Genomic DNA, 27510 nt, shown 5'->3' on the forward strand with positions numbered 1-27510 from the left:
TTGATGTTATTCTAGAGAAGACTTACTGTAAATCTGTTATCATTATTATTGATAGTGGAAGTTTGAGGTGGACTACGGTCCCGTGATTTTTCTCACATTGGGTTTTCCACGTTAAAAAGATTTGGTCTCACTGTGTAGTTGATTTTTGCTCTATTGTTTATGCTGTGCTGGTTAATATTTTCATTTGGATATCAAGTTGGTATTTTGATGAGGAACCCATTTTGATACACAAAGAGGGAAAAGAATATTCCGCTTTAACAGGTTTCTTCCCAACAAGTGGTATAAGAGCCAGGTTGTTTGGTGCTAGTTTTCTTGTGTGATTGAAATGAAGCAGTTAGATGGTATGATTAAATTGAACTCATCAAATTATTCCACTTGGAGGCGTATGATGAAAGATTTGCTTTATTGCAAAGATTTGTATAAGCCTATCAAGGTTAACGATAAACCTTCTACTATGGACGATGAAGAATGAGAAGTTCAACATTGAAAAGCCATTACCTATATTAGAAGATGGATGAATATAAACTTGCATGAGCATATTTCTGATGAAACCAGAGCTGATGTTGTTTGGCAAAGGTTAGAAAACCTCTTTGCGAAAAAGACAGTGGGAAATAAAATTTCTCTCCTCAGAAGGCTTGTAAATTTGAAGTATAAAGATGGTGGTAACATTGTTGAGCACATAAGCCTATTTCAGAGTCTTGCAAACAAGTTGGTTGTTATGAAAATGAATATAGATGATGAGATGCAGGGATTATTACTTCTCAGCTCTTTATCAGAAAGTTGGAAAACGTATGTGGTGACTATTTGTAACTTCATGCCAGAGGGGACTCTAACTATAGATATGGTTAAAGACATTTGCTAAATGAAGATGCCAGAAGGAAAGAACAGGGTGAATCTTCTTATGGGGCATTTGTTACTGAAAAATAAGAAAGACGTGGAAGAAGTCATAGCAGAAATCCACATGGTTATAGAGGAAGATCCAAGTCTAGAAGAGATATCAAATGTTTTCACTGTAATAGGCCAGGTCACATGAAGAAAGAGTGTAGGTTTTGGAAGCGAGAATAGATTGAAATGAAGAAAAATGAGAAAGAGACCAATATAGTTGCTGCTGAAGGTAATACCACTATTGTTTGTGATGAAAGTTGTGTTAGTCTTATAGCTCAGGACAGTAATTGGATAATTGACTCTGGTGCTTCATTTCATGTTACTTCTCATGGTGATTTCTTTAGATCTTACACTGCTGGTGATTTTGGTAATGTCAGAATGGGAAACAGTAGTACATCTAAGATTATGGGTATTGGAGATATTTGCTTAGAGACCAGTATTGGAAGCAAATTGATACTCAAAGATGTAAGGCATGTTCCAGATATTTGTCTTAACTTGATATCTACAGGTAGACTTGATGATGAGGGCTTTGCACATTATTTTGGTGAAAGTAAATGGAAACTCACTAAAGGTTCTTTAATTGTAGCAAAAGGAAAGAAGATTAACTCTTTTTATGTCATGGAAGCTAAGCTACACAAAGGAGAGATTAATGCAATTCAAAAAGGTAAAAGTATAGATCTTTGGCATAAGAGGCTTGGTCATATCAGCGAGAAGGGACTTCAAACTCTTGCTAGAAAGCAGTTCTTACCAGAGTTGCAAGGTATATCTCTTAAATCTTGTGATTATTGCTTAGCTGGAAAAAAACATAGAGTTACATTTCAGACATATCCATCATCTAGAAGATCAGATGTTATTGATTTAGTTCATACTAATGTTTGTACTATGCAAACTAGAACTCTTGGAGGTGCTCTTTATTTTGTTACTTTTATTGATGACCATTCTAGAAAAGTATGGGCTTTTGCTTTGAAATCTAAAGACTAGGTACTCGATGTTTTCAAGGAGTTTCATGTTAGTGTTGAAAGAGAAACTGGCAGAAAACTAAAATGTATTCGATCAGATAATGGTGGCGAGTACAGGGGTCCTTTTGAGAATTATTGCAGGTTTCATGGTATCAGGCTTGAGAAAACAATTCCTAAAACTCCTCAACAGAACAGAACCATTGAAGAAAGGATTAGGTATATGCTTTCCCATACCAAGTTACCAAAGTCATTTTGGGGGGAGGCAATGAGAACTACAGTTGATCTGATAAATCTTTCTCCATCAGTTCCTCTGCAAGGTGATGTTCCAGAGAGAGTATGGAGAGGAAAAGATATATCTTATAATCACTTAAAAGTCTTTGGGTGTAAAGCATTTGTTCATATTCCCAAAGATGAGAGGTACAAGCTTGATAGTAAAGCAAAAGCATGTATCTTCTTGGGATATGGTCATGAAGAGTTTGGGTACAGATTATGGGATCCAGTGAACAATAAGATTATTAGAATCAGAGATGTTGTGTTTCTTGAAGACCAATTGTTTGATGATGGTGATAATGTTGAGAAGCCAGAAACCTCTGTTTATATTCCTTGGAGTTTGGGTCCAGTTCCTTCACCTGTAGTTCATGATGATCATGGGGGAGATGAACAAGAAGATCATGGTGAGAATGTAAGTGATGATACTCCTACAGTTGATGACGCTGAACCAACTGAACAAGCACCTCCACCACCAGTTGAGATTCCATTGAGAAGATCCACTAGAGAGCAACAACCATCTACCAGATATCCTCCACATGAGTATGTTATGCTTACTGACGGGGGAGAGCTAGAAATTTACCAAGAAGTTATTCTACATGAGAATAAGAATGAGTGGGTTAAAGCCATACAAGAAGAGATGAGATCCTTACTTGAGAACCACACTTATGACTTGGTAAAATTGCCTAAAGAGAAGAAAGCTCTCAAGAATAAGTGGGTTTACAAATTGAAGACTGAAAGCAATAACTCACAACAGAGATACAAGGCACGACTAGTTGTGAAAGGATTCAGTCAGAAGAAAGGTATTGACTTTGAAGAAATATTTTCTCCGGTTGTAAAAATGTTCTCTATCCGAGTTGTTCTTGGTTTGGCTTCCCGCTTGAATTTAGAAGTTGAACAACTTGATGTAAAAACAGCATTTCTTCATGGTGACTTAGAAGAAGAAATTTACATGGAGCAACCAGAATGTTTCAAAGTCAAGGGAAAAGAAAATCTGGTATGTAAGCTTAAGAAAAGCTTATATGGACTCAAACAGGCACCTAGATAGTGGTATAAGAAGTTTGATTCATTTATGATGTGCCAAGAGTATGATAGAACCACATCTGATCATTGTGTGTTTATGAAAAAATTTTCAGATGATGATTTTATTATTTTACTGCTATATGTTAATGATATGCTGATTGTTGGCCATAATGTTGGAAAAATTGAAAAGCTTAAAAAAGAGCTAAATAAGTCTTTTGCTATGAAAGACTTGGGATCGGTGAAACAAATATTTGGCATGAAGATTCTTCGTGATAGGAAGAAAATAAAGATTTGGCTATCTCAGGAGACTTACATTGAAAAGGTTCTTGAAGGATTCAACATGAGTAAAGCCAAAGTAGTTTGTTCCCCACTTGCAGGTCATTTCAAGCTTAGTTCGAAATAATGTCCTACAAGTGAGAAAGAAAAAGAAGAAATGTCTAGAGTGCCTTACTCATCTGCAGTAGGTAGTTTGATGTATGCTATGGTTTGTACTAGGCCAGATATAGCTCATGCAGTTGGAGTTGTCAACCGATTTCTCTCTAATCCTGGAAAGGAACATTGGGCAGCAGTGAAATGGATATTAAGATATCTAAGAGGTACTTCCAGGTTATGTTTATGTTTTGACAGTGATGAACCTGTGTTAGAAGGCTACACAGATGCAAACATGGCAGGTGATACTGATTCCAGGAAGTCCACTTCGGGATTCTTGATGACATTTGCAGGAGGAGCAGTCTCTTGGCAGTCTAAGTTACAGAAGTGTGTTGCTCTATCAACAACAGAAGCAGAATACATAGCAGTTACTGAAGCTTGTAAGGAAACTTTATGGATGAAAAAGTTTCTACAGGAATTGGGCTTGAAACAGGAAGGATATACTGTTTACTGTGATAGTCAGAGTGCTATTCACCTCTCCAAGAATTCAACATACCATTCTAGATCCAAGCATATTGATGTGAGACATCATTGGATTTGTGATATGCTTGAGATGAAAGAATTACAGTTGGAAAAAGTGCATACTAATGAGAATTGATCAGATATGTTTGTTGAATCTCGTATTTTGATGATGAAACTACTTGATATATGTTTATGATTTAATCTGCGTTTTGAGTGACGCAGGGTGCTTCGATCAGGATGAGACAATTAAAGCAGGAACATCATGTTGTGCCGGAGGAACATGTCAGAAGATTGGACGTCGGGCCGGTGGATCGGTCGACGTATCGACAGAAGGCTTCGGGCCGTAGACTCGGGCATCGGGCCAAGAAGAGCGGGTATTGTGCCAAGGATATCGGAGTTGCGGAGTCAACTAGCCGATTGGGCAATAGGCTGCAGGAAAGGACGACGTGCCGAAGAATCGGACGAAGCGTCGAGGGACCAATGATATGCCGGACAACTTGGTTAATTGCTTAGGATTAATTATCTCGATCGAAGTTTTGCTTTAATTGTGCAGGATTAGCTATGATAACGATGAAGACATAAAGCGAAACAAAGTGTCGAAGTCAAGCGCGAAGGATTTGTTGCAAGTTCGAGAGTTCGACGGAAGTCCGAAGGTTCGTCGGGAATGCTACCGGAACTAGCCGAGAATGAGTTGAGAGCTTGCCGAAGGGTTTTTCGGAAGCTCGCCGAGAAAGATCGGAGCTTGCCGAAGAAGCTCGTTGGAACTCGCTAAGAACAAATCGTGAAGTCTAGGAGCTTGCCGGGAGTCCGCAAAATGGTTTCCGAGAGTTCATCGGAAGACCGCCGGAAGTTTGCCGAAAGCTCGCCAGAAGAAGTCTTGACTTGCGGACTTTGTAATAGCTTATAAAATGTCTTTAAAATCATAGTTAGCACATTAATTAGGGTTAGGATTAGGTGTTAATCCTATAACCCAAGTAGGGGCCAATTAGGCCCAAGTTCGGACTGGTTTGGGCCAAGTTTGGAGCCAAACCAAGTGAGCTGAAATAGTGAAAGAGGTGGCACCGCCCCAGCCAGGAGGTAGCACCGCCCAGGCTATGTCTCCCAGCGAGACTGGGAGGTGCAACCGCCCCAGCCAGGAGGTGGCACCGCCTGGGGCTCAGTCTCCGAGCGAGACTGGGCGGTGCAACCTCCCTGACAGAGAGGTGGCACCGCCTGAGCTCGGTCTTCGAGCTCTGCCAGGCGGTGCAACCTCTCCAGTCAAGAGGTGCAACCGCCTGATCCCGAAATTTCGGGATTTGATCGTTTTGAGCTCGAAATTTGAATTGGGTTGGGGCCTATAAATACCCCACCCATTCAGCACTGAAAAGATACAGACCTACACCGAAATCTTGATCTTTTCTGTGATTCTAAGAGCTCAAAAGTGTTGTAAATCCTTTAAGTCTCCTCCTTCTGTTCTTCAAGTTTTGAGTTGTAAAGTGAGGAGAGAAAGGTCTGTAAAGGTTGTCTCCTGAGCCTGTCAAAAGGAGAGAAACTGTAAAAGGGCAGTTGGCCTTCGCCTATTGAAGGAAGGCCTCTAGTTGACGTCGGTGACCTCGTCGGTGGAGGAAGCCAAAAGTGGAGTAGGTCAAGACTGACCGAACCACTCTAAATCTCTGGTTTGCATTTATTTTGAGCACTTTATCATTACTGCAAACCTCCTTCATAACTACTGCTCTCTGCGCTTTTACGAACAAGTTTTTAAGTGTTGTTCCTTCCGAATCTGCATTCAGACGTAAATCGGTGTTTTCGTACATTACAGTTTACGTTTACGTTTTGATTCTACAAAACTGTCTTCTGCGTCTTCACGAACAAGTTTCTAAGTGCTAATCTTTCCGAATCTGTTTTCAGACGTAAACCAGTGTTTTTGTACGATATTTACATTGTAGTTTACGTTTACGCCTTGATTCTGCAAAACTGTCTTCTGCGCTTTTACGAACGAGTTTCTAAGTTCAGATCCCTTTGAAACTGTGTCTAGACGTAAAATTGCGTTTAGATGTAAAACTGTCCAAACTGTGTTTAGACGTTTTAGACGTAAACTAAGTTTAGACGTAAATCTGCGTTTAGACGTAAATCTGCATTTAGACGTAAATCTGCGTTTAGACGTAAAACTACGTTTAGACGCAAACTACGTTTAAACGTAAAACTACGTTTTAGACGTAAACTGAGTTCAGACGTAAATCTACGTTTAGACGTAAATCTGCGTTTAGACGTAAATCTGCGTTTAGACGTAAAACTACGTTTAGACGCAAACTGCATTTAGACGTAAATTGTGTTTAGACGCAAACTGCGTTTAGACGTAAACTGCGCTTAGACACAAACTGGGTTTAAACGTAAATTGCATTTAGAAGTAAAACTGCGCTTAATCTTAAGTAATCTTAAAATCGGCTTTTACATCGAAATCTTTTTTATCGAACGAACGCAGCTTTCATTTTTAAATCGCTGAAAGATTTCCGCTGCACTAATTCACCCCCCCCCTCCTTAGTGCTCTCGATCCTAACAATTGGTATCAGAGCGGGGTATTTCTCATTTCGGATTTACACCCGAGAGAAATGGCTCTTCAAGAGGGCTTTTCGGTCTTTCGTCGACCGTTCTTTAACGGATTGGACTACACTTATTGGAAAACTCGAATGAGAGTTTTCTTGATTTCTCTAAATCTGGATTTATGGAATATCGTTGAAAATAGTTTTCAACTTCCCTCTAAACCGACGAACGAATGGTCGGATTTGGAGAAGAAGTATTTCTCTTTAAACGCAAAGACTATGAATGCCTTATTTTGCGCCTTGGACAAAAATGAGTTCAATCGGATTTCTACGTGCGAAACAGCTTTGACATTTGGCGAACACTTGAAATCATGCACGAGGGAACTAGTAGTGTCAAAGACTCGAAAGTTAACTTTTTATTGCATGATTTCGAGCTTTTTCGAATGCAACCAAGCGAGACTATAGGCGACATGTACACCCGTTTCACGGATGTCGTCAATAGTTTAAGAGCTCTTGGAAAATGTTTTTCGGACTTTGAACTCGTAAACAAGATTTTGCGTTCTCTTTCTAAGAAGTGGGATTCAAAAGTAACTACAATACAAGAAGCTAAAAACCTAAACAACTTACCACTTGAAGAACTAATTGGTTCATTGATGACATATGAAATGGTGCACAATGCACATGATGAACATGTTGAACACAATCACCTTCCAAAGAACAGGAAGGATTTGGAACTCTGGACAAATGAATGCCACTTGAGCGATGACTCAAGTGATGAGGACAATGATGAACAAAACAACCTTCCAAAGAACAGGAAGGATTTGGGACATAGAACATTTGAAGACCACTCGAGCATAAGCTCAAGTAATGGTGAGCTTAAACTACAAATGAAACGAAAATTAAAAAGAAAAAAGAATCGAACTACTTGCTTTAAACGCAAGAAGAAGAACAAAAATTGGGATGAATCGAGCTCCTCCGAAGAAGAGAAAGTCAACAAAAGCAAGGCGGCAAACTACGCCTTAACAGCCTACAATAATGAGGTAATCGAAATCCCCCTAATTTATTTTGAAATTACTTGATGCTTTCATGATGTATTTTTCTCTTTTAGTTTAGAATTAATTTTCTTAAAAATTACATGTTAAAAAAAAAATTATTATGATCATACTAAGTAATTTCGAAAATGATAATATTGCATATTTTATGATAAACAAATAAAATGATCTTGATTAAAAATATGAAATCATGGTTAAGAAGTAATAATGTGTATTACGTTGATTTCCATTGTTATTTCTCGATTTTGATTAAAGATCATGTTTGATTTGAAGAAATGCATAATGATGAAATTAAATATTTTGATTAACAATTTTATGCATGAGATTTTAAGCCGATGATAAGCATGTGTTATTCTCATGACTATACTTGAAAAACTATGGCAAAAATGTGCTCGAATGCATGAACGTGTTAAGATTATTTTTCGGACATTCTTGATTCAATGTTCAAAACACTTAATTGCCATGATGATTTTACACTATAACATGTTGGAAATTATATGTTTTGGATACATAAATTTTTATGATCATGAGCATGTTTTATCTTCATAATTGAACTTGAAAATCTATAGCAAAATCTTATCCGAATGCATGAAAGTACTAATTTCATTTTCGGATTTACTTAACAATTGGTATCCTAACAATCGGATTTTCTCATACACTTATGAAAAATATTTTTCTAAAATGGATTTGATGAAATGATTCCTGCTTATAAATTCCATCTTGAAATATGAATGATAGTGTCTTTGCTTGCAAAGATTTGTTTCACATACATATCTCCTATGATTCATGTGCAGAAAAAGAATTTATAAATCATAATATAATGAGATTTCTTATGCAAAAATAAAGTGCTTTTGTGATTCTTTGCTAAAGAGAATAATTATTAAAATCATGATCTTGCAAAATTGAAATCACAAATAATATCTTTTGGTATTCATGAATTGATACTCACAATATGAAAGTATTGGTATTCATGACTTGATTTTGATTGAAACATTACATGCTTAAATTAATCATTCTTCTATGTTTCAAAAAATTCTTTAAATGCCTTATATGATGATTGAAAATTAATTTGCTTTATGATGAATCACGAATCATGACTTGATCTATGATATTGAAATATTTAACACTTTTATGCTCTACCCCCTACTTTCTTCTTGTTTTCAATGATAAAATGGGGAGAAGTTTTGATCATGCATGGTAGGATATAATTTGACAAAATTGATACCATCATGATATGAAACATTTATGATGTGCAATTATGCATGCAATACTTGTGCTTTCTAATTATGATGTGATGTGTTGCATATGATGTAAATCATGATTTAAAATGCTATGAGTGCTAAGTTACACACTTTGAGAAGAAATTGCTATATTGAAACATTAATGTAATTATGAATGATGATATGAAATTATGCATGTAATACTTCAACCTATGATAACGATGCATGCAATGATAAAATATTCATGATGAAAAATTGTCTTGACATTCATAACTTGATTATTCATCCTTTGTCATGATTTTGAAATCTTTGTAAAAGGAAAAAGAACTACAAAACTGTATTCTTCCTTTCTTTTTGACAATGACAAAGGGGGAGATAGCTAGCTTGCACAAGTCAAGAAGATGCAAAAACTTGATTGCTAACTTGCTTATTTCAAGAAGCAAAAATTGTCTTCTTGAAAATCACTATCTTGAATATCTCAAGAAGCAAGACTTGCAACCTGCACATTACAATAGAAAGTTATCTTGCATTTGCTTTCGAAGTTTTTGCTAGCTTGTATATTGCGAAACTTGTATATCGTAAAAATTGCTAGCTTGTAGTCTAAAGAGAAGCGAAAAGTTGCTATCTCAAAAGAAGCATATGTGCTATCTTGCCTATCTCAAGAGGCAAAAATGCTAACTTGCACATCTAGCAAAACTTGACAAATTTGCATATCTCAAGAAGCAAGAGTTGCTTTCTTGAACATCTCAAAACTGCTGGCTTGCATGTTCTAAAAGTGCTATCTTGTATGCTGTAAAACTTGCATATCTAAAACTTGATAGCCTGAATATTCTAAGCATGATGTAACATTTGCTAAATTTTCTGGCTTCAAAACTGCATGATGATAAAACTTGATAATATGTTTTTCATGCAATGAGTTGAACCAATATCACAAACACTTGATTGTGATACTTCTCCTTTTTGTTGATGACAAAGGGGGAGAAGTATGTTGATGAAAGTATGTTGATGACATGACATGTGATGCATAAGTTTATGCATATGTTCATGTTGACGTGTTGCAAGTATTCATGATGAATATTGCAATGACTTGAATTCAGGTTGAATTCAAGGTCCTATCAATATGGCATATTGATAGGGGGAGTTTGTTTAAACTCCAGGAGTTAAGTTTAACTCCGTCATCAAGTGGTTGTCATCATCAAAAAGGGGGAGATTGTTGAATCTCGTATTTTGATGATGAAACTACTTGATATATGTTTATGATTTAATCTGCGTTTTGAGTGACGCAGGGTGCTTCGATCAGGATGAGACAATTAAAGCAGGAACATCATGTTGTGCCGGAGGAACATGTCAGAAGATTGGACGTCGGGGCGGTGGATCGGTCGACGTATCGACAGAAGGCTTCGGGCCGTGGACTCGGGCATCAGGCCAAGAAGAGCGGGTATTGTGCCAAGGATATCGGAGTTGCGGAGTCAACTAGCCGATTAGGCAATAGGCTGTAGGAAAGGACGATGCGCCGAAGAATCGGACGAAGCGTCGAGGGACCAATGACATGCCGGACAACTTAGTTAATTGCTTAGGATTAATTGTCTCGATCGAAGTTTTGCTTTAATTGTGCAGGATTAGCTATGATAACGATGAAGACATAAAGCGAAGCAAAGTGTCGAAGTCAAGCGCGAAGGATTTGTTGCAAGTTCGAGTGTTCGACGGAAGTCCGAAGGTTCGTCGGGAATGCTACCGGAACTAGCCGAGAATGAGTTGGGAGCTTGCCGAAGGGTTTTTCGGAAGCTCGTCGGAAGGTTCGTTGGGAGTTCGCGGAGCTCGCCGAGAAAGATCGGAGCTTGCCGAAGAAGCTCGTTGGAACTCGCTAAGAACAAATCGTGAAGTCTAGGAGCTTGCCAGGAGTCCGCAGAATGGTTTCCGAGAGTTCATCGGAAGACCGCCGGAAGTTTGCCGAAAGCTCGCTAGAAGAAGTCTTGACTTGCGGACTTTGTAATAGCTTATAAAATGTCTTTAAAATCATAGTTAGCACATTAATTAGGGTTAGGATTAGGTGTTAATCCTATAACCCAAGTAGGGGCCAATTAGACCCAAGTTCGGACTGGTTTGGGCCAAGTTTGGAGCCAAACCAAGTGAGCTGAAATAGTGAAAGAGGTGGCACCGCCCCAGCCAGGAGGTAGCACCGCCCAGGCTATGTCTCCCAGCGAGACTGGGAGGTGCAACCGCCCCAGCCAGGAGGTGGCACCGCCTGGGGCTCAGTCTCCGAGCGAGACTGGGCGGTGCAACCTCCCTGACAGAGAGGTGGCACCGCCTGAGCTCGGTCTTCGAGCTCTGCCAGGCGGTGCAACCTCTCCAGTCAAGAGGTGCAACCGCCTGATCCCGAAATTTCGGGATTTGATCGTTTTGAGCTCGAAATTTGAATTGGGTTGGGGCCTATAAATACCCCACCCATTCAGCACTGAAAAGATACAGACCTACACCGAAATCTTGATCTTTTCTGTGATTCTAAGAGCTCAAAAGTGTTGTAAATCCTTTAAGTCTCCTCCTTCTGTTCTTCAAGTTTTGAGTTGTAAAGTGAGGAGAGAAAGGTCTGTAAAGGTTGTCTCCTGAGCCTGTCAAAAGGAGAGAAACTGTAAAAGGGCAGTTGGCCTTCGCCTATTGAAGGAAGGCCTCTAGTTGACGTCGGTGACCTCGTCGGTGGAGGAAGCCAAAAGTGGAGTAGGTCAAGACTGACCGAACCACTCTAAATCTCTGGTTTGCATTTATTTTGAGCACTTTATCATTACTGCAAACCTCCTTCATAACTACTGCTCTCTGCGCTTTTACGAACAAGTTTTTAAGTGTTGTTCCTTCCGAATCTGCATTCAGACGTAAATCGGTGTTTTCGTACATTACAGTTTACGTTTACGTTTTGATTCTGCAAAACTGTCTTCTGCATCTTCACGAACAAGTTTCTAAGTGCTGATCTTTCCGAATCTGTTTTCAAACGTAAACCAGTGTTTTCGTACGATATTTACATTGCAGTTTACGTTTACGCCTTGATTCTGCAAAACTGTCTTCTGCGCTTTTACGAACGAGTTTCTAAGTTCAGATCCCTTTGAAATTGCGTCTAGACGTAAAATTGCGTTTAGACGTAAAACTGTCCAAACTGTGTTTAGACGTTTTAGACGTAAACTAAGTTTAGACGTAAATCTGCGTTTAGACGTAAATCTGTGTTTAGACGTAAAACTACATTTAGACGCAAACTACGTTTAGACGTAAAACTGCGTTTTAGACGTAAACTGAGTTCAGACGTAAATCTACGTTTAGACGTAAATCTGCGTTTAGACGTAAATCTGCGTTTAGACGTAAAACTGCGTTTAGATGCAAACTGCATTTAGACGTAAATTATGTTTAGACGCAAACTGCGTTTAGACGTAAACTGCGCTTAGACGCAAACTGGGTTTAAACGTAAATTGCGTTTAGAAGTAAAATTGCACTTAATCTTAAGTAATCTTAAAATCGGCTTTTACATCGAAATCATTTTTATCGAACGAACGCAGCTTTCATTTTTAAATCGCTGAAAGATTTCCGCTGCTCTAATTCACCCCCCCCCCTCTTAGTGCTCTCGATCCTAACAATGTTGACAAAGTCTTTGTCTAAGGAGAAGCTTGAAGCATGTAGGCGAAGAGCGGGCTTAGTACAGCCCACCATATGAGCTGGAGGGGGAGAATTGTTGGGTCCAACCCATATGTGGGCTTGGACAAATTTGGGCCATGAGCCCAAATCAAAGAAATCAAGAGAGATAGGGTTTGGTGAGGTGTGCGTAGTGAGATTGCAGCGTGCAGCGTGCGGCGGCATGCAGAGAAAAGAGGAGAGAGAAATAGAGAGAGAAAGATTATGTTTCTGAGTTTTTTGCTTGACGATCGGTGGCTAAACATTGTCAGTTTCAGCCCAAATTTTTTGTGAAGAATCCTTGCAGCAAACTCTACAATCTTAACGGTGTTGATCTGCAGTTTATCCTCTCTAAAGTATTTTCCTGTGATATCTATTTTGTGAGACCTAGAATTCTCTTTCGAGGAGATCCATCCTATACGATGAAGATATGCTATTCTTGAGCCAAGATTTATGATCTTGATGTTATTCTGATCCTCTAGTTATTCTAGAGAAGACCTACTGTAAACCTGTTATTATTATTATTGATAGTGGAAGTTTGAGGTGGACTACGGTCCCGTGATTTTTCCCACATTGGGTTTTCCACGTTAAAAAGATTTGGTCTCACTGTGTGGTTGATTTTTGCTCTATTGTTTATGCTGTGCTGGTTGATATTTTTATTTGGATATCAAGTTGGTATTTTGATGAGGAACCCATTTTGATACACAAAGACGGAAAAGAATATTCCGCTTTAACAGGTTTCTTCCCAACAAATACTAAAAATAAAAAATAAAAAGAAGTGACTATAGATAAAATTATATTCATATCATCATAAAGAAATGATAACAATGAAGAAAAGCAATTTTTATGACTCAACACTAATCGAGAAAATAGTACTTACATATATGGTCAATAAATATATGGATTCATGCTTGATTCATGGACAATTTGAATTGGTTGAGCATTGATCTTGGAGATGACAAGAATTTTTTTTGGACTATCCTTCAACAATAGTAAAAGTCCTTGCTCATTGCTTCCTCATCCCTTAAAAAAAAATAATAGTTTTACCCTCGAAAAAAAAAAAAAAAAAAAAAGGAGCCGAGGATCGAAGGATATTTAGGGAGAGAGAAATAAAAGAAGCAAAGTCAGGAAGTCTCCATGGCCATAGGTTTGCGATGTTCTCTCCATATGTTCTTTTAATACTTCTACACCATACAAATTAATAAAGCCCCTCATATAAAATTATAATTTGATGTGTATTCAATCTAATCGTTTATAATGATTGAACTTTGAGTGATGGGAGAAATGAATAAATAGAACGATGATGATAACTGCAAACAGAAAATTTAAAAATAAATGAATAAAATGATCATAAGGTGGACTGCAAACAAGAAGTTTGACTATCTCAGCATATAGTCACGTTATATCCCCAAAGAGTGGTGGACTACTACAAAGTGAAGGTGGCCTGCATGATGTTGGAATGTGTGTGTGGATGCAATCTCAATTGATGTAACCATTAATTATTCTTCACCTGTCTCGGTCTTCAGTTTTCATTTGATCTGTTCCTTTAAGAAAAAATTATCAGTAAAAAAATTGGTTGAAAATTTATACCAATCAAACTCAATTGTTTTCACCAATTTTCAAGCTCTTCATAGTCAAATTTAATATTCAGCATCCAAACTCAATATTTGCAATCAAAGTATAATCATGCTGTTCCTATTTCCTTCCATCCTCCAATAAAATTAAAAATTATAAAAACTATTTTAAAATATCACTATGAATTCATTTTTTCAAAAATTGTTTTTTTTATTTCCATTATTACTATTTACAATATATATGTATATATATTAGGACCAGAGAGAGAGAGAGAGAGCGAGAGAGAGCGAGCGAGCGATAGAGTTCTCTTCCTTGTTTCTTTTCTCTTAGAGAGGGGAATAGGGGGAGAAGTAAGACGAAGCAACCAACACATGGCGAGACCAACGAAGGCATTCCCTTTGCTCACCGTTACGCTCATCTTCCTCCTCTTCATCACCGTTGCCGGAGGGGAGAGGGGAAAAGGAGTGGAGGGTCAGCTGCCCCTGGGCTGGAACCCTTCCCTCTCCGGCTGCCGCGGAACCATCGCGGAGTGCCTCGCCGGCTGTGAGTTCGACCTTGGGTCCGAGGCGAGCCGCCGCGTCCTCGCCACCTCCATATACATCAGCTACAACGCCCTTCGCCGGGACAGCGTCCCCTGCTCGAGCCGCGGCGCCTCCTACTACAACTGCCGCCCCGGCGCCGAGGTGAACCCCTACGTCCGCAGCTGCTCCGCCATCACACGGTGTCGGAGCTGAACGGAGCTCTCTCTGACCTCGCTCTCCGTCTCCAACACAGAAAAAAGACTAATTTTGTATCTGTCTTCGGTGGCAGTTTTCCGTTTCGAGATTCGAATGAATTGATGATGATGATGATGCTGTCGTATCGTCCACATAAAATATTGTTTCTCGCGTGATTTGTGTTCAAAAAATAGAATGTTTATAATAATATTATTATTATTTATGTAAAACCATTTTCTCTTTTTTCAAAAGAATATCTTTTATTATGATTTTATTATGTCAATAAATATATTAGTGTTGTAAGAAATTGAAGTTTTTCCTGGTTTGTGTAAACAATTTTGCTATCATTGGCCATTTTCCTTGAAAAACCAAATCTACAATTTTATGGATCGATGCTCTGTTTGTATGTGCTTTCATGGTCTAAACCATGTTATTTGGGAATTAAGCCAAATCTACAATTGCAAAATTCAAAGTTTTTAGTTTCTCCATGGAAATTTATTTATTTATTTCTTATGAATCCATTATTTGATTGTCCCTCTTTGGCACACTTCATCAAGCCAATCTACCCTCCCTCCAACTCAGGCAATCACGAGAGCGCCTCTTGTCGCGTTGATCTCAACATGATCATGATGAACTCGCCGCTGTATCTTTTTCTTCTTCTTCTTCTTCTTCTTCTTCTTCTTCTTCTTCTTCTTCTATTTGAGTTTTGCCTACCATCAATTATTGCATATATCAGGAAGAGCAGTAGATCAAGTGTCATCGATCTCACAAACAATTGAGTCTAACGAAGTAACGCATGTAAAAGAGGAGGTCGAGGACGGCATTGTAAAAATCCATCTACCTACAATTAAAGGAACATATGAAATGGTCGCAGAAGGGAAGAGCAGATACGTAGGCTGGCAATTCCTTTGCATGAAGACGATGAGATGGTTTCCATGCTGCTGCCTGTCGCGCCTCCTCTTTTGCGCCGCTATGCTCTACAGATTTGGGTGCACTAGAAGATATCGAGGTATGGCTAATTGTATCCCGGATAGATGGGGGGCGGCGGCGATGAATAGCTCAATCCGCCGACTGGTGGAAGGACGTCGTTGTCGGTTGGAGGTGTTGGTGGTGGAGACGGAGGAGCTTGATGAGGAGATGAGATCGGTGGTGATGCGGAGAAGCCTTTGGGTTGTGAAGGGGTTGGAGGTGGCGATGGGTGCACTTGTGGTGGAGTTGGCGGTGAGTGTGCTGGTGGTGGTGGTGGAGACGAGGTAATTGGAGGTGGTGGAGGCGATGCAACTGGTTGCGGTGGTGAGAGCACTAGTGGTGGCGGTGGTGACCGAACAGGTGGCGGTGATGAATGCGCTGGTGGTGTTGGTGAGTGCAATTGTGGTGGGGGAGGCGGAGCAGTTGGTGGCGGCGGTGAGTGCACTGGTGGTGGCCGAGGCGATGCAGTTGGTGGCTGCGGTGAGCGCACTAGTGGTGGCGGAGGCGATGCAATTACTGGTGGTGGTGAGTGCACTAGTTGTGGCAGAGGCGATGCAATTACTGGTGGTGATGAGTGCGCTACTGGTGGCGGAGGCGATGCAATTGTCGGTGGTGGTCGTGAGTGCGCTGCCGGTGGCGGAGGCGATGCAGTTGGTGGTGGTGGTGAGTGCATTAGTGGTGGCAGAGGCGATGGTGAGCGCGCCGGTGGCGGCTGTGGTGAGTGCGCTAGTGGTGGCGATGGAGAGTGTACTGGTGGTGGCGGAAGTGATGCAGTTGGTGGTGGTGGTGAGTGCGCTGGTGGTGGCGGAGGTGATGAGTGCACTGGCGGTGACGGAGGTGATGCAGCTGGTGGTGATGGTGGTGGTGGTGAGTGCATTAGTGGTGGCAGAGGCGATGGTGACCGCGCCGGTGGCGGCGGTGGTGAGTGCGCTAGTGGTGGCGATGGAGAGTGTTCTGGTGGTGGCGGAAGTGATGCAGTTGGTGGTGGTGGTGAGTGCGCTGGTGGTGGCGGAGGTGATGAGTGCACTGGTGGTGACGGAGGTGATGCAGCTGGTGGTGATGGTGGTGGTGGTGAGTACATTAGTGGTGGCAGAGGCGATGGTGAGCGCGCCGGTGGCAGCAGTGGTGAGTGCGCTAGTGGTGGCGATGGAGAGTGTACTGGTGGTGGCGGAAGTGATGCAGTTGGTGGTGGTGGTGAGTGCGCCGGTCGTGGCGGAGGTGATGAGTGCACTGGTGGTGACGGAGGTGATGCAGCTGGTGGTGATGGCGGTGGTGGTGACTGAACACGTAGGGGTGGTGAATGGACTGGAGATGTTGGTGAGGAAACCGGAGGTAGTGAAGAGTGCTGGGATGGTGGAGGTGCTGAATGGGTTGGTGGCGGTGGTGAATGAATCAGCGGAGGTAGTGGTGAATAAATCGGTGGAGGTGGTGAATAGACAGGCGGTGATGGTGATGGTGGCCGTGAGGAATTCGGATGGGGTGATGAGTGAACTGGAGGAGGTGGTGGTGAGGAACTTGGAGATGGTGAGCGAACTGAAGGAGGTGGTGAATGCGTTGGTAGTGGCGATGACTTTGGAGTCTTGACTGGGGGTGGCGGGGAGCGAACTCGCTTAACCGGTGACTCCGAGGACGATGGTGGTGGTGGTGATGAATGCACTGGTCTGGCGGGAGATTTTTTCTGTTGCGGCGGTGGCGGCGAGGAGACTGGAGTTGGCGGTGGAAGTGAGTGGACCAACGGAGGTGGTGAACGAACAGGTGGCTTCGACTTCGGCGGCGGCGATGTTGTCTTCTGCCTCGGAGATGGTTTCGCAGGAGACGAAGTGGGTTTGTTCGGAGAAGATCCACATTTGAAACGGCCACAATCGACAGAGCGGCTCACCACCGGCGCACACAACCTGTTCGACTTCTGTCTCGGTCTCTTCGCGAGGCAATTGCTCCTGTCATCGACCACCAGCTCCGACTTCGTTGATGACGGCACGCACTCCTCAGCCTCGCCTGTGAAGAAGTTGTACGAGACCGTGAAGTTGGCGAGGCTCGGTAATTGGCAGAGCCTCCCCGGAAGCACACCCATGAGGACGTTATGCGACAGATCCAACTGCTCCACCTTGCTCAGCCCCTGGAAGCTCTTAGAGAGCTCGCCGGTGAGAGAGTTCCAGCTGGCGTCCACCACCGTCGCGTTGCCCAACATCCCCATCTCCGGCGGCAAGCACCCCACGAGCCCATTGTTCAGAAGGATGAGCTCGTTGAGGGTGGTTCCCATGTTTCCGACGCTGGCCGGAATGCACCCGCCGAGCTTGTTGTTGGCGAGCACGACGACGGAGGCCTTGGAGTTGCCGAAGTTGTCAGGGATGCCAGAGCTGAAGCGGTTGTCGTTCAAGAAAATGGCGTCGAGCTCCTTGTCGAAGAGCTCCGGTGGCAGAGCACCCTCGAAGTCATTGAACCGAAGGTCGAGGTATGTGAGGGAGGGGAGGCCAAGAACGACGCGCGGGAAAGGGCCGACGAACCGGTTGTTGCTGGCGTCGAGCTCGCGGAGGATGACGAGGCGGGAGAAGCTCTTGGGGATGGTGCCGCAGAAGCGATTGGAGTTGATGTGGAAGAGCGCAGCGTCGGTCAGGAGGCCAAGCTCCGGGGGGAGGTGGCCGGCAATATCGGCGCCGTTAAGGTCGACGCCAGCGACGACGTTGAGCGAAGGCTCGTCGGGGGCTGGGGAGCAGAAGACGCCGTTGTAGGTGCACACGTCGGGGCCCTGCCAGTTGCCGGTGTAGTTGAAAGGATCGGAGTAGATGGCGCTCCTCCAGGCTCGGAGGGCGATGTAGGCGCGGCGGAGGCGCGGATTGGCGATGCGGACTCCGATCTCGATGTCGAACTCGAAGTCGTCGGGGAGGATTCCATTCTCGATGAGGGCCAGGAGCTGGCGGCGCGCGGTGGAGGCGGCTCCGGCGTCAGAAGAGAGGGCCGAAGAAGGGCGCGAAAGAGAAGACGCAAAGAGGAGGAGGAAGAGGAGGAGGAGGAGGAGGAGGGAGGGGGCAGAGGCCTCCATATCGGGCAGGTGGAGAGGGGGAACGCCACCGCCTCCAGGGCTGCTGCTGCTGCTGCTGCTGCTTGCTAATAAGGGAATGAAATGGAGGGTTGAGGGGAAGGGGGTTTGGTTGACAGTTATAGAGGGAGGAGCAGTGTTGGTCGCGAGCGGCTCTCCTTGTTCTGTGGCGAGAAGACAAATGGACGCAGAAATGGACGGATGACAAGTAAGCATGCTTTTGCGGAGTCCATCTTTAGCAACGTCGAATCGGACGGGCGTCGTTGTCGATTTATCCATTCATCATGTTAGTCAACACAAGCATCTGCATATATCGTGTAGCGTCTGATTTATACACGTATCTATACCAGTATCATGGCATTAAAAATTCTGATATACACACACGTGTGCATATACGCAGTGGACTCTTTTCTCGACACAAAATATACATTTAGCATTACACAAATAAATTCGGTTGCCATACATGGGCATCATACGCCTGCAGAATGTTGTGTTTTTTCTTGCAGCACAAACATCCATCGAAAAGTTAAGAGGTAATTATAGATAATTTCATATAGTTAATTATCATTAGTATTTCGATTCTTGTGATTAAAAAATAATATTGAAATTTTTTTATTGACGGAAAAAATCATGTAAAAAAAAGAGAAGAGGATAAAAACGTAATTTTATTTTTTTAATTATTAAATATATATATATATTTTTCTCGCCGAAACATTTCTTTTGTTCTCCTCTTTCCAACCTACCCCGCTCGACCTACACCGCTCTCGACCGCCGCCGCTCTTGCACCGCTCCACAGCCGCCTCTCCTGCACCGCTCGCCGCCGGGAACAAATCGGGTTCTGGTCTCCTTTGGTACGGGAACAAATCGGACCGGTTGTCATTACCCTAATCTCTAATTTTGAGTTCTGGAGGGTCGGATTGATTGGCACTGTATGTGGATTGTCGGAAAGGTCGGATCTTTCCGTTGTCTTTTTCGCGTGGTCTCGGTTGTGCCCATCGGAACCGCCGTTGATCGGCGAAAAGATTTGTGCCCCATTAGTTTTTTCGGTCACCGGTCTCGGAGCCTGCGGCCAAGATTCGTTCTTGGAGTCGATTTCTAACGCGGACCGCTCTGGTGAGACGGATTTGGCCTCGTATACGCCGGGTCGTTCTTCGCCGTTGTCGCCATGGCGAGCTCGTCCGGGTGGGTCGATTACTGGAGGAAGTTCTTCCGAAGCGCCAACTCCGACATCTTCGAGGTCATCGAGCAAGCGATCCTGGTGGGATAAGATCGTTGAGAAGCTCTTCGCTGCGCTGCTGCCGCGGTGCTTCGGCTCTGACCGCGTCGAGCTGAGAGGGGCCGAGGGGGACGGCAGCATGAGGAGGCTCGGAGAGAAGGAGAGCAAGGCGGACAGCGGTACCGACGGGCCCGAGTCCTTGAACGGGGCGGTGAGCAACTAGACGAATGACGAGGCGGAGGCACTCACCGAGGATATCGAAGAGGAGGGCCGGATCGTTGGAGAGGTCATGAGGATCAAAGATATTCTCGGAAACCAACATGATGAGGTAATTTGTGTGGTTTTTCATCGATTTGATATTGCATTATGATCCAGAGAATGTAAATTGGTCGTGGAGTACCATTAAGCTTGAGCTTGCTGATGCTTCTTCGCAGTCTGATGCTGTCTTGTCGGAGTCTTTAAGGAGGCTGCAACTGATGGAACTTTCTGTTGATGTCCTCAAGGTGTTGATCTTGCATTCCTTTGTATCCTTTTTGTTCTATATGCTGGACTCAGGATCAGGACGCATACACTATTGCAGGAATTTGATGATTTCAAAGTGCTTGTAACTCCTTCGACCCCCCACCGTATACAATCGCACTTTGGATTGCGCGTGATCAGATTTTTTACATCAGGTTTCTTTAGTTTCTTTTGCATGGGATGTTGGATGTGTTTTACCTGTTCGATACTCAATTGTACGCTTCCATTTAGTGAAAGATAAAAAAGGAAGTAAAATTGTTTCCAGTTAAGGGGTGCATATATAAATTGTGTTTGGGTTGGAAGGTTTATTTCTCTGATTTATGGTATCATCCTTGTGCTGGCAATTCGCTATAGATTCTAGAAACAGTGGGGAGTCTAACGAGGAGGGGTGGGAAAATGGAACGAGGTCTAAAAAAAAACTAGGAAATATTAAAGAAACAACAGCCTATGCAACTAACTACCTGTTGCCCAAGAAGAGAACCGAGAGACGAGGCGAGATCCACAATAGTGTAACTTTGTAAAAGAGAATGGGACATGGAAGGAGGCGTGAGCCATGGCAATCAGCTATTCTAGAAATGAGGGAACAGTAGCAAGGTTGTGACTGAATCGGACCATGGCAATCAGCTATTCCAAAGGTTATTCCTTCTTTTGTATATGAACAAATACTAGAACATCAAGATATACATGGAAAATCCCTCCAATGTCAAGGGTAAAAACTACGAGGCAAACTAGAGATAATCCACTATGAGAATAATGAATATACAAATATCAATCTCTTGTCCTAAACTAGCAACAATCACAAGAGAATAATTGGGATACAATGATCACATCATTGCCTACAATATCTAAAACCTCCCCAAATAATCACAGCAAGAGTCTACTATAGATTTGATCTAACCCGAGATGAGAACACTCCTAGATGATTGAGAACAATCTTTCTGCGTTGTCCTTGTCTTCTTCTATTTCTTTCTCTTCCTTTTTTTACCTTGTTTTCCTCCTTTTCTTTGGAATCCCGTGGCTATGTTTTTTTCTCCCACGTTGCTGTCCTATTTATGCATTTTTCTGCCTCCAAAACGCAGCCACCACACTCCCCCTAATGTTAATTAGGGTTAGATTAAGAGGGGGTGAGCTGTGGGCTGCCCAAGCCCACTATGGGCTAAATTTGTGGGCTGCTAGCCCAACAACCTCCCCCTTCAGCCCATAAGGGAGGCTGTCCCATGACTCCTCAATGTGAAGTCATGCTGACCAACTATCGGCATATCTTCTGTCTTTCTTTTGGTAAAGTTTTTGTCAACATGTCTGCTCCGTTGTCATCTGCGTGTATTTTCTGAAGCTGCAACTGCTTCTCTTCAAATACATTTCGAATCCAGTGGTATCTGACATCTATATGCTTTGACTTGGAATGAAACATTGGGTTCTTACACAAATGGATAGCACTCTGGCTGTCACAATGCACCACATAATTTTTCCGTTTCAACCCCAATTCTTGTAAGAATTCTTTCATCCATAATATTTCTTTGCATACCTCTGTAGCAGTAATATATTCTGCTTCTGTGGTGGAGAGAGCAATGTACCTTTGCAACCTGGATTGCCATGACACAGCTCCCCTTGCAAAAGTAAGTACATAACATAAAGTAGACTTTCTCGTATCTAAATCTCTTGCCATATCTGCATCTGTGTAACCTGTCAACACATGTGGTCCACCTCCAAAGTTTAAACAAACCTTAGAGTTCCCTCTAAGATATCTAAAAATCCACTTCACTACTGCCTAGTGCTCTTTGCTTGGATTTGCAAGAAATCTGCTAGTAACACCAACTGCATATACGATGTTTGGCCTCATACATACATTGCATATATTAAACTTCCAACTGTTGAAGCATAAGGAACCTTTTGCATTTTCTCCTTCTCTTCATCACTTGACGGACTCTGTTCTGAGCACAACTTGAAGTGACCTGCAAGAGGAGAACTAACTAGCTTTGCATCGCTCATACTAAATCTTTCCAATATCTTCTCGATGTATTTCTCTTGTGATAACCAAATCTTCTTATTTTTTCTGTCACGGGAAATCTACATACCTAGTATTTGCTTTACTGACCCCATATCCTTCATTGCAAAAGACTAACTCAGTTCCTTCTTCAATCTATCAATTTTAGACATATCTTTTCCAAGAATAAGCATGTCATCAACATAAAGTAAGAGAATAATAAAATCCTCACCAAACCATTTGATGTACACACAATGATCTGAAGCCGTTCTTTTATATCCATTTTCTATCATAAATGAATCAAACTTTCTGTACCACTGTCTTGGAGCTTGATTTAGCCCATACAAGCTTTTCTTCAATTTGCAGATAAAGTTCTCTTTACCTTTAACTTTGAAGCCTTCTGGTTGCTCCATATAAATTTCCTCCTCCAAATCCCCATGAAGGAAAGCTGTCTTCACATCTAACTGCTCAACCTCCAAGTCTTGGCTAGCAGCAATACCAAGAGCAACACGAATAGAAGATATTTTAACAATAGGAGAAAAAATCTCTTCAAAGTCAATACCTTTCTTTTGACTAAAGCCTTTTACAACCAATCTACCTTTGTACTTTAGTTGAGAACAATATTCTTGAGTCTTCAACCTGAAAACCCACTTGTTCTTCAAGGCATTCATTCCATTTGGTAGTAGCACCAAATCATAAGTGTGGTTCTTCTTAAGAGCATCCATCTCTTCCTGCATAGCAACTAACCACTTCTCTTTATACTCACTTTCAACTACTTCCTGGTAACTCTTTGGTTCAACTGCATCAGTAAACATCACATACTCATATGTAGAGTATCTTCTGGAAGGTTGATGTTGTCTGGAAGATCTTCTCAACTGAGGTTCTGTTGGAACTTGCTCTCCTACTTCTTCTTGCTCAACATATCTTGTAGGTAGATCAATATCAGGCTCTACACTATCTTCCTGCACATCTCCCCCATCACCCTGATATACTGAACGAGTAATTGGGTCACAATTTGCTAATCCTTCTGCAGAAGTATTGGCGGGTGCCTTCTTCTTCAAATCTTCAAAAGTTTGATCCTCAAAGAAGACTATATCTCTGCTTCTAAACACCTTCTGCTTTTCTGGATCCCAAAGCCTGTAACTAAAATGATCATGTGAGTAACCAAGAAAAATACATTCTTTAGTCTTACCATCCATCTTGGACATCTTATTATCTGGAACATGTGCAAATGTACGACAACCAAACACCCTCAAATGCTTGTAGGAAACATCTTTCCCTGACCATACATTCTCTGCAACATCACCATCTAGGGCTGTACATAGTGATAAGTTGATCACATCAACTGCAGTCCTCAATGCTTCATCCCAAAACCTTTTGGGTAGCTTAGCCTGTGAAAGCATATATCTGATCTTTTCCATGATGGTGCGGTTCATCCTCTCTGCAATTGCATTATGTTGAGGTATATCAGGAACTGTCATCTCATGTTGGATCCCATATGACCTGCAATAGTCATTAAATAATCCTGTATACTCACCATCATTATCTGATCTTATGCATTTCAATTTCCTTTTTGTCTCCCTTTCAACCCTGGCATGAAACTCTTTGAAGACATTAATCACCTGATCTTTAGTCTTCAAAGCATAGGCCCAAACTTTCCTAGAAAAATCATCTATAAAAGTGACAAAATAAAGTGCACCACTTATACCAAGAACATCAACAGATCCACCATGAGTTTTTGTCCTCAAAGGACCACATACATCTGTATAAATACGGTCTAATGCATGTATTTTTCTAGACAAAGCAGGACTAGCAAATGAAACTCTATGTTGTTTACCTGCCAAACAATCAATACAAGGGTTCAGATGTATACGTCTGAGGTCTGGTAATACCTCTCTCTTGGAAAGAGCTTGTAGCCACTTTTCGCTCATGTGTCCCAATCGCCTATGCCATAACTCCATGCTGAAGTCTTTTTCTGTAACATTTAACTGCTCACCATAAGCTTTAGCCTGCAACCTGTACAAAGTATGACGTTTCTTTCCATTAGCTATAACAAGAGAACCCTTACTGAGCTTCCATTGCCCTTTATGAAATCTGCTATCATAGTCTTCATCATCTAGCCTTCCAACTGAAATTAGATTCAGCCTCAAGTCAACCACATGCCTCACATCCGTAAGCACCAACTTGCAGCCAAGGTTGGTCTTTAAATAGATATCACCCATGCCTATGATGTCTGTTGTGCCATAGTTGCCCATTTTGACAACACCAAAATTTTCAGACCTGTATGTAGCAAAAAACTCCCTCCGTGGTGTAGCATGATAAGAAGCACCTATGTCAATCACCCACTCAAGATCCTGACACACACAAGAAAAAATATCATCCGAAGGAGATAAAATCAAATAATCACCACCCTGCATTGTAGCTGTGATATTATCTTTTGACTCTATAGACTCCACTTCTTTTCCCTTTTTCTTGCTCTTCTTAGGTTGCTTACATTGGTTCTTGTAATGTCCTTTTTCACCACAATTATAGCAAACAATATCTTTTCTTGATCTTGACTTGCTTCTACCCATGCGTGAACTGCTTCTAGACTTTAACCATCCTCTGTTCTCTGAGATAAGTGTTTGTGAATCATTCTGAGATGTTGCTGAACTCTGTTAGGACTCTAGCTAGGAGAGTCCTAATTGAGAGGGACATTCATATAAAACCTGTTGGAAAATCTTGGGGGCGACATCACATGCGCAGCGGAAGAACAAAATCCCCGATTCCCAAAGAGATGTTCATCGTCGTGCGAAGATTGGTACGCAAAATCCGTGAGACTTAAAACTGCGTATAGAGTATATTGTGTTACATAGGGAGATCGTATATCTCTGTTTCCTTGCAGATCCTTAGGAGAGGGTGAAGGAGGTCAAGCGTCATCCTCTCTAGCGGTGATCCACACAGTAGGGTTGCGACGACGCTCCTCAAAACTCCAGGCCTGCTCTGAGGTGGAGAGGGAGAGGAGAATAGGAAAGGCAAGCAAAAGCTCTCTAGCCTATGGGGCTCTGAATCCCTCATATTTATAGAGGTCCCTTGTCAAACCCTAATGGGTCCTCCCCTAGTGGGTATTGGATCTGCATCCAATAAGACAAGGGCTCCGTCGGATATCTCATATCCGAACCTCTACTCATCGCAATGCCTACCATATGTGTGTGACCCTCTAGGCCCAATATCGAGCTGGCCGTGAGTCATACCTGTTAGAACTCCTTCTAACTCAGTGAATTATTATCTCTGTAATAATTCACTCGACTCATCGACTACGGACGTACTAGGCCACTACGCCGTAGTCCCCAGACGATACAAGGGAATCCAATCAATTGGACCTGTCTGTCCTAAGTTACCGTGTACCTATAGTCCCTCATTCATCTAATATCCCAGAGACCGTATATCGAGCATGGTGTTGTCAGACCCATACGGTTTCTACTCGAGTCTCGCTCTAATCGGATTCTCCCGGAGAACTCTTTCTCTCTCAACCCGAATGACCCTGGCCAGGGATTTGTCTGAGCAAGAACACATGGAATATTCCTCTCATGACGCCGAGAGTAGATGATCCTCTATCGACACTCAATAGCCCTCGTAAGGTCGACTACCACTCCCAATGACCAGCTATACTAGATCTGGGACAAACAAACCTATAAGTCTGGTATCAAAGAGTGGAGCACTCATACAAGACATCCTTGGTGTCTCATGTCTAAGGACCAGATACACCACTAGGACTACGGAATCGCTGTCTGACAATAAGACATCATCAACCATCCAGCATTCCGTAAGCGGATCAATCAGTGAACTCATTCTCCAATGAGCACCTGTACTGTATCCCTAGTGTCCCTACACGAGCAGCTATCAGACCAACTGCATCCATCATATGGACGGGTATACAGCACACCAGTCTGTCCGGTTATCACGATGTCCCTCTTGAGTAACCTATGACCGGGATTATTTAGGATATGTGTTTAAAGGTGAATCGATCTCATTATCATGATCTCATCACGATCCGATTCCCATTGCACAAATCCAAGGACATCACAATATATGTATGCATTTATGCAATAGTTATAAAGTGATATACGCCAAAATATAATAAGCAAAAAGATTTTGTATTAAGTCACACGTGCCATCACTCACGTAATTGGCTTGCTGGGCACCTATGACTAGCAATCTCCCACTTGACCTAAAGCCAATCACCTATGTGTCTGATCCTCATTAGACCCCTGTTACGCTCAAAGATAATCTGAGACAACGACTTTGTTAGTGGATCTGCAATGTTATCTTCGGATGGAACTCTTTCCACTACTACATCTCCTCGGGTTACGATCTTTTTGATAAGATGGAACCTCCTTAGAACACTTCTGATGAGACATATGTTTCCTTATTTGAGTAATCGCCCTATAGTTGTCGCAATATAAGGAAGTCGGCTCCTCGCTACTTGGCACGACTCCTAAATCTGTGAAGAACTTCTTCACCCAGACTCCCTCCTTTGCTGCATCTGATGCAGCAATGTACTCTGCCTCTGTGGTCGAGTCAGCAGTGGTATCTTGCTTGGAACTCTTCTAGCACACAGCTCCTCCATTCAAGGTGTACACATACCCTGAATTCGACTTGCTATCATCGACATCATACTGAAAACTTGAGTCAGTGTAGCCTTCAACCTTAAGGCTATTATCTCCATATACTAGTAAAAGATCCTTAGTCCTTCTTAAGTACTTAAGGATACACTTTACTACTTTCCAGTGCTCCAAGCCTGGATCTGCCTGATACCTGCTCGTGACACTCAGAGCATGCGCTATATCAGGCCTAGTACATAGCATGGCATACATGATAGACCCTATTGTTGAGGCATAAGGTATCATATTCATGTTTGCCCTTTCTTCTGGAGTCTTTGGGGACATACTCGTAGAAAGCGATATCCCATGTCTCATCGGTATGAGACCTCTCTTGGAATTTTCCATGCCAAACCTTTTGACAATGGTTTCTATGTACCTGGACTG

The 27510-nt window shown here is 42.3% G+C and overlaps 2 protein-coding genes and 1 long non-coding RNA gene across 3 annotated transcripts; 2 read left to right on the top strand and 1 right to left on the bottom strand.

Annotated features, from left to right (window-relative positions):
* The first annotated feature begins 14413 nt into the window (after positions 1-14413).
* Positions 14414-14776, top strand: LOC103971492 (rapid alkalinization factor-like). Its single transcript, XM_065088491.1, has one exon. It carries the CDS (start codon positions 14414-14416, stop codon positions 14774-14776), a length of 363 nt encoding a protein of 120 aa, XP_064944563.1.
* Positions 14777-15557: 781 nt separating this feature from the next.
* Positions 15558-18844, bottom strand: LOC135597277 (pollen-specific leucine-rich repeat extensin-like protein 3). Its single transcript, XM_065090024.1, has one exon. It carries the CDS (start codon positions 18765-18767, stop codon positions 15774-15776), a length of 2994 nt encoding a protein of 997 aa, XP_064946096.1. The 5' UTR covers positions 18768-18844; the 3' UTR covers positions 15558-15773.
* A 642-nt stretch (positions 18845-19486) lies between these two features.
* On the top strand, positions 19487-20763 carry LOC108951695 (uncharacterized). Its single transcript, XR_001976223.2, has 2 exons — positions 19487-20308; positions 20415-20763. It is a non-coding gene; the product is annotated as an uncharacterized LOC108951695 (long non-coding RNA).
* Positions 20764-27510: the final 6747 nt, after the last annotated feature.

The sequence above is a fragment of the Musa acuminata genome, chromosome BXJ1-11, assembly GCF_036884655.1.
Source record: "Musa acuminata AAA Group cultivar baxijiao chromosome BXJ1-11, Cavendish_Baxijiao_AAA, whole genome shotgun sequence".
NCBI classification, from domain to species: domain Eukaryota; kingdom Viridiplantae; phylum Streptophyta; class Magnoliopsida; order Zingiberales; family Musaceae; genus Musa; species Musa acuminata.

Excerpts from the sequence above, each read along its gene's own strand:
- LOC103971492 (XM_065088491.1), top strand. The coding sequence starts at position 14,414 with ATGGCGAGACCAACGAAGGCATTCCCTTTGCTCACCGTTACGCTCATC.
- LOC135597277 (XM_065090024.1), bottom strand. The coding sequence starts at position 18,767 with ATGGAGGCCTCTGCCCCCTCCCTCCTCCTCCTCCTCCTCCTCTTCCTC.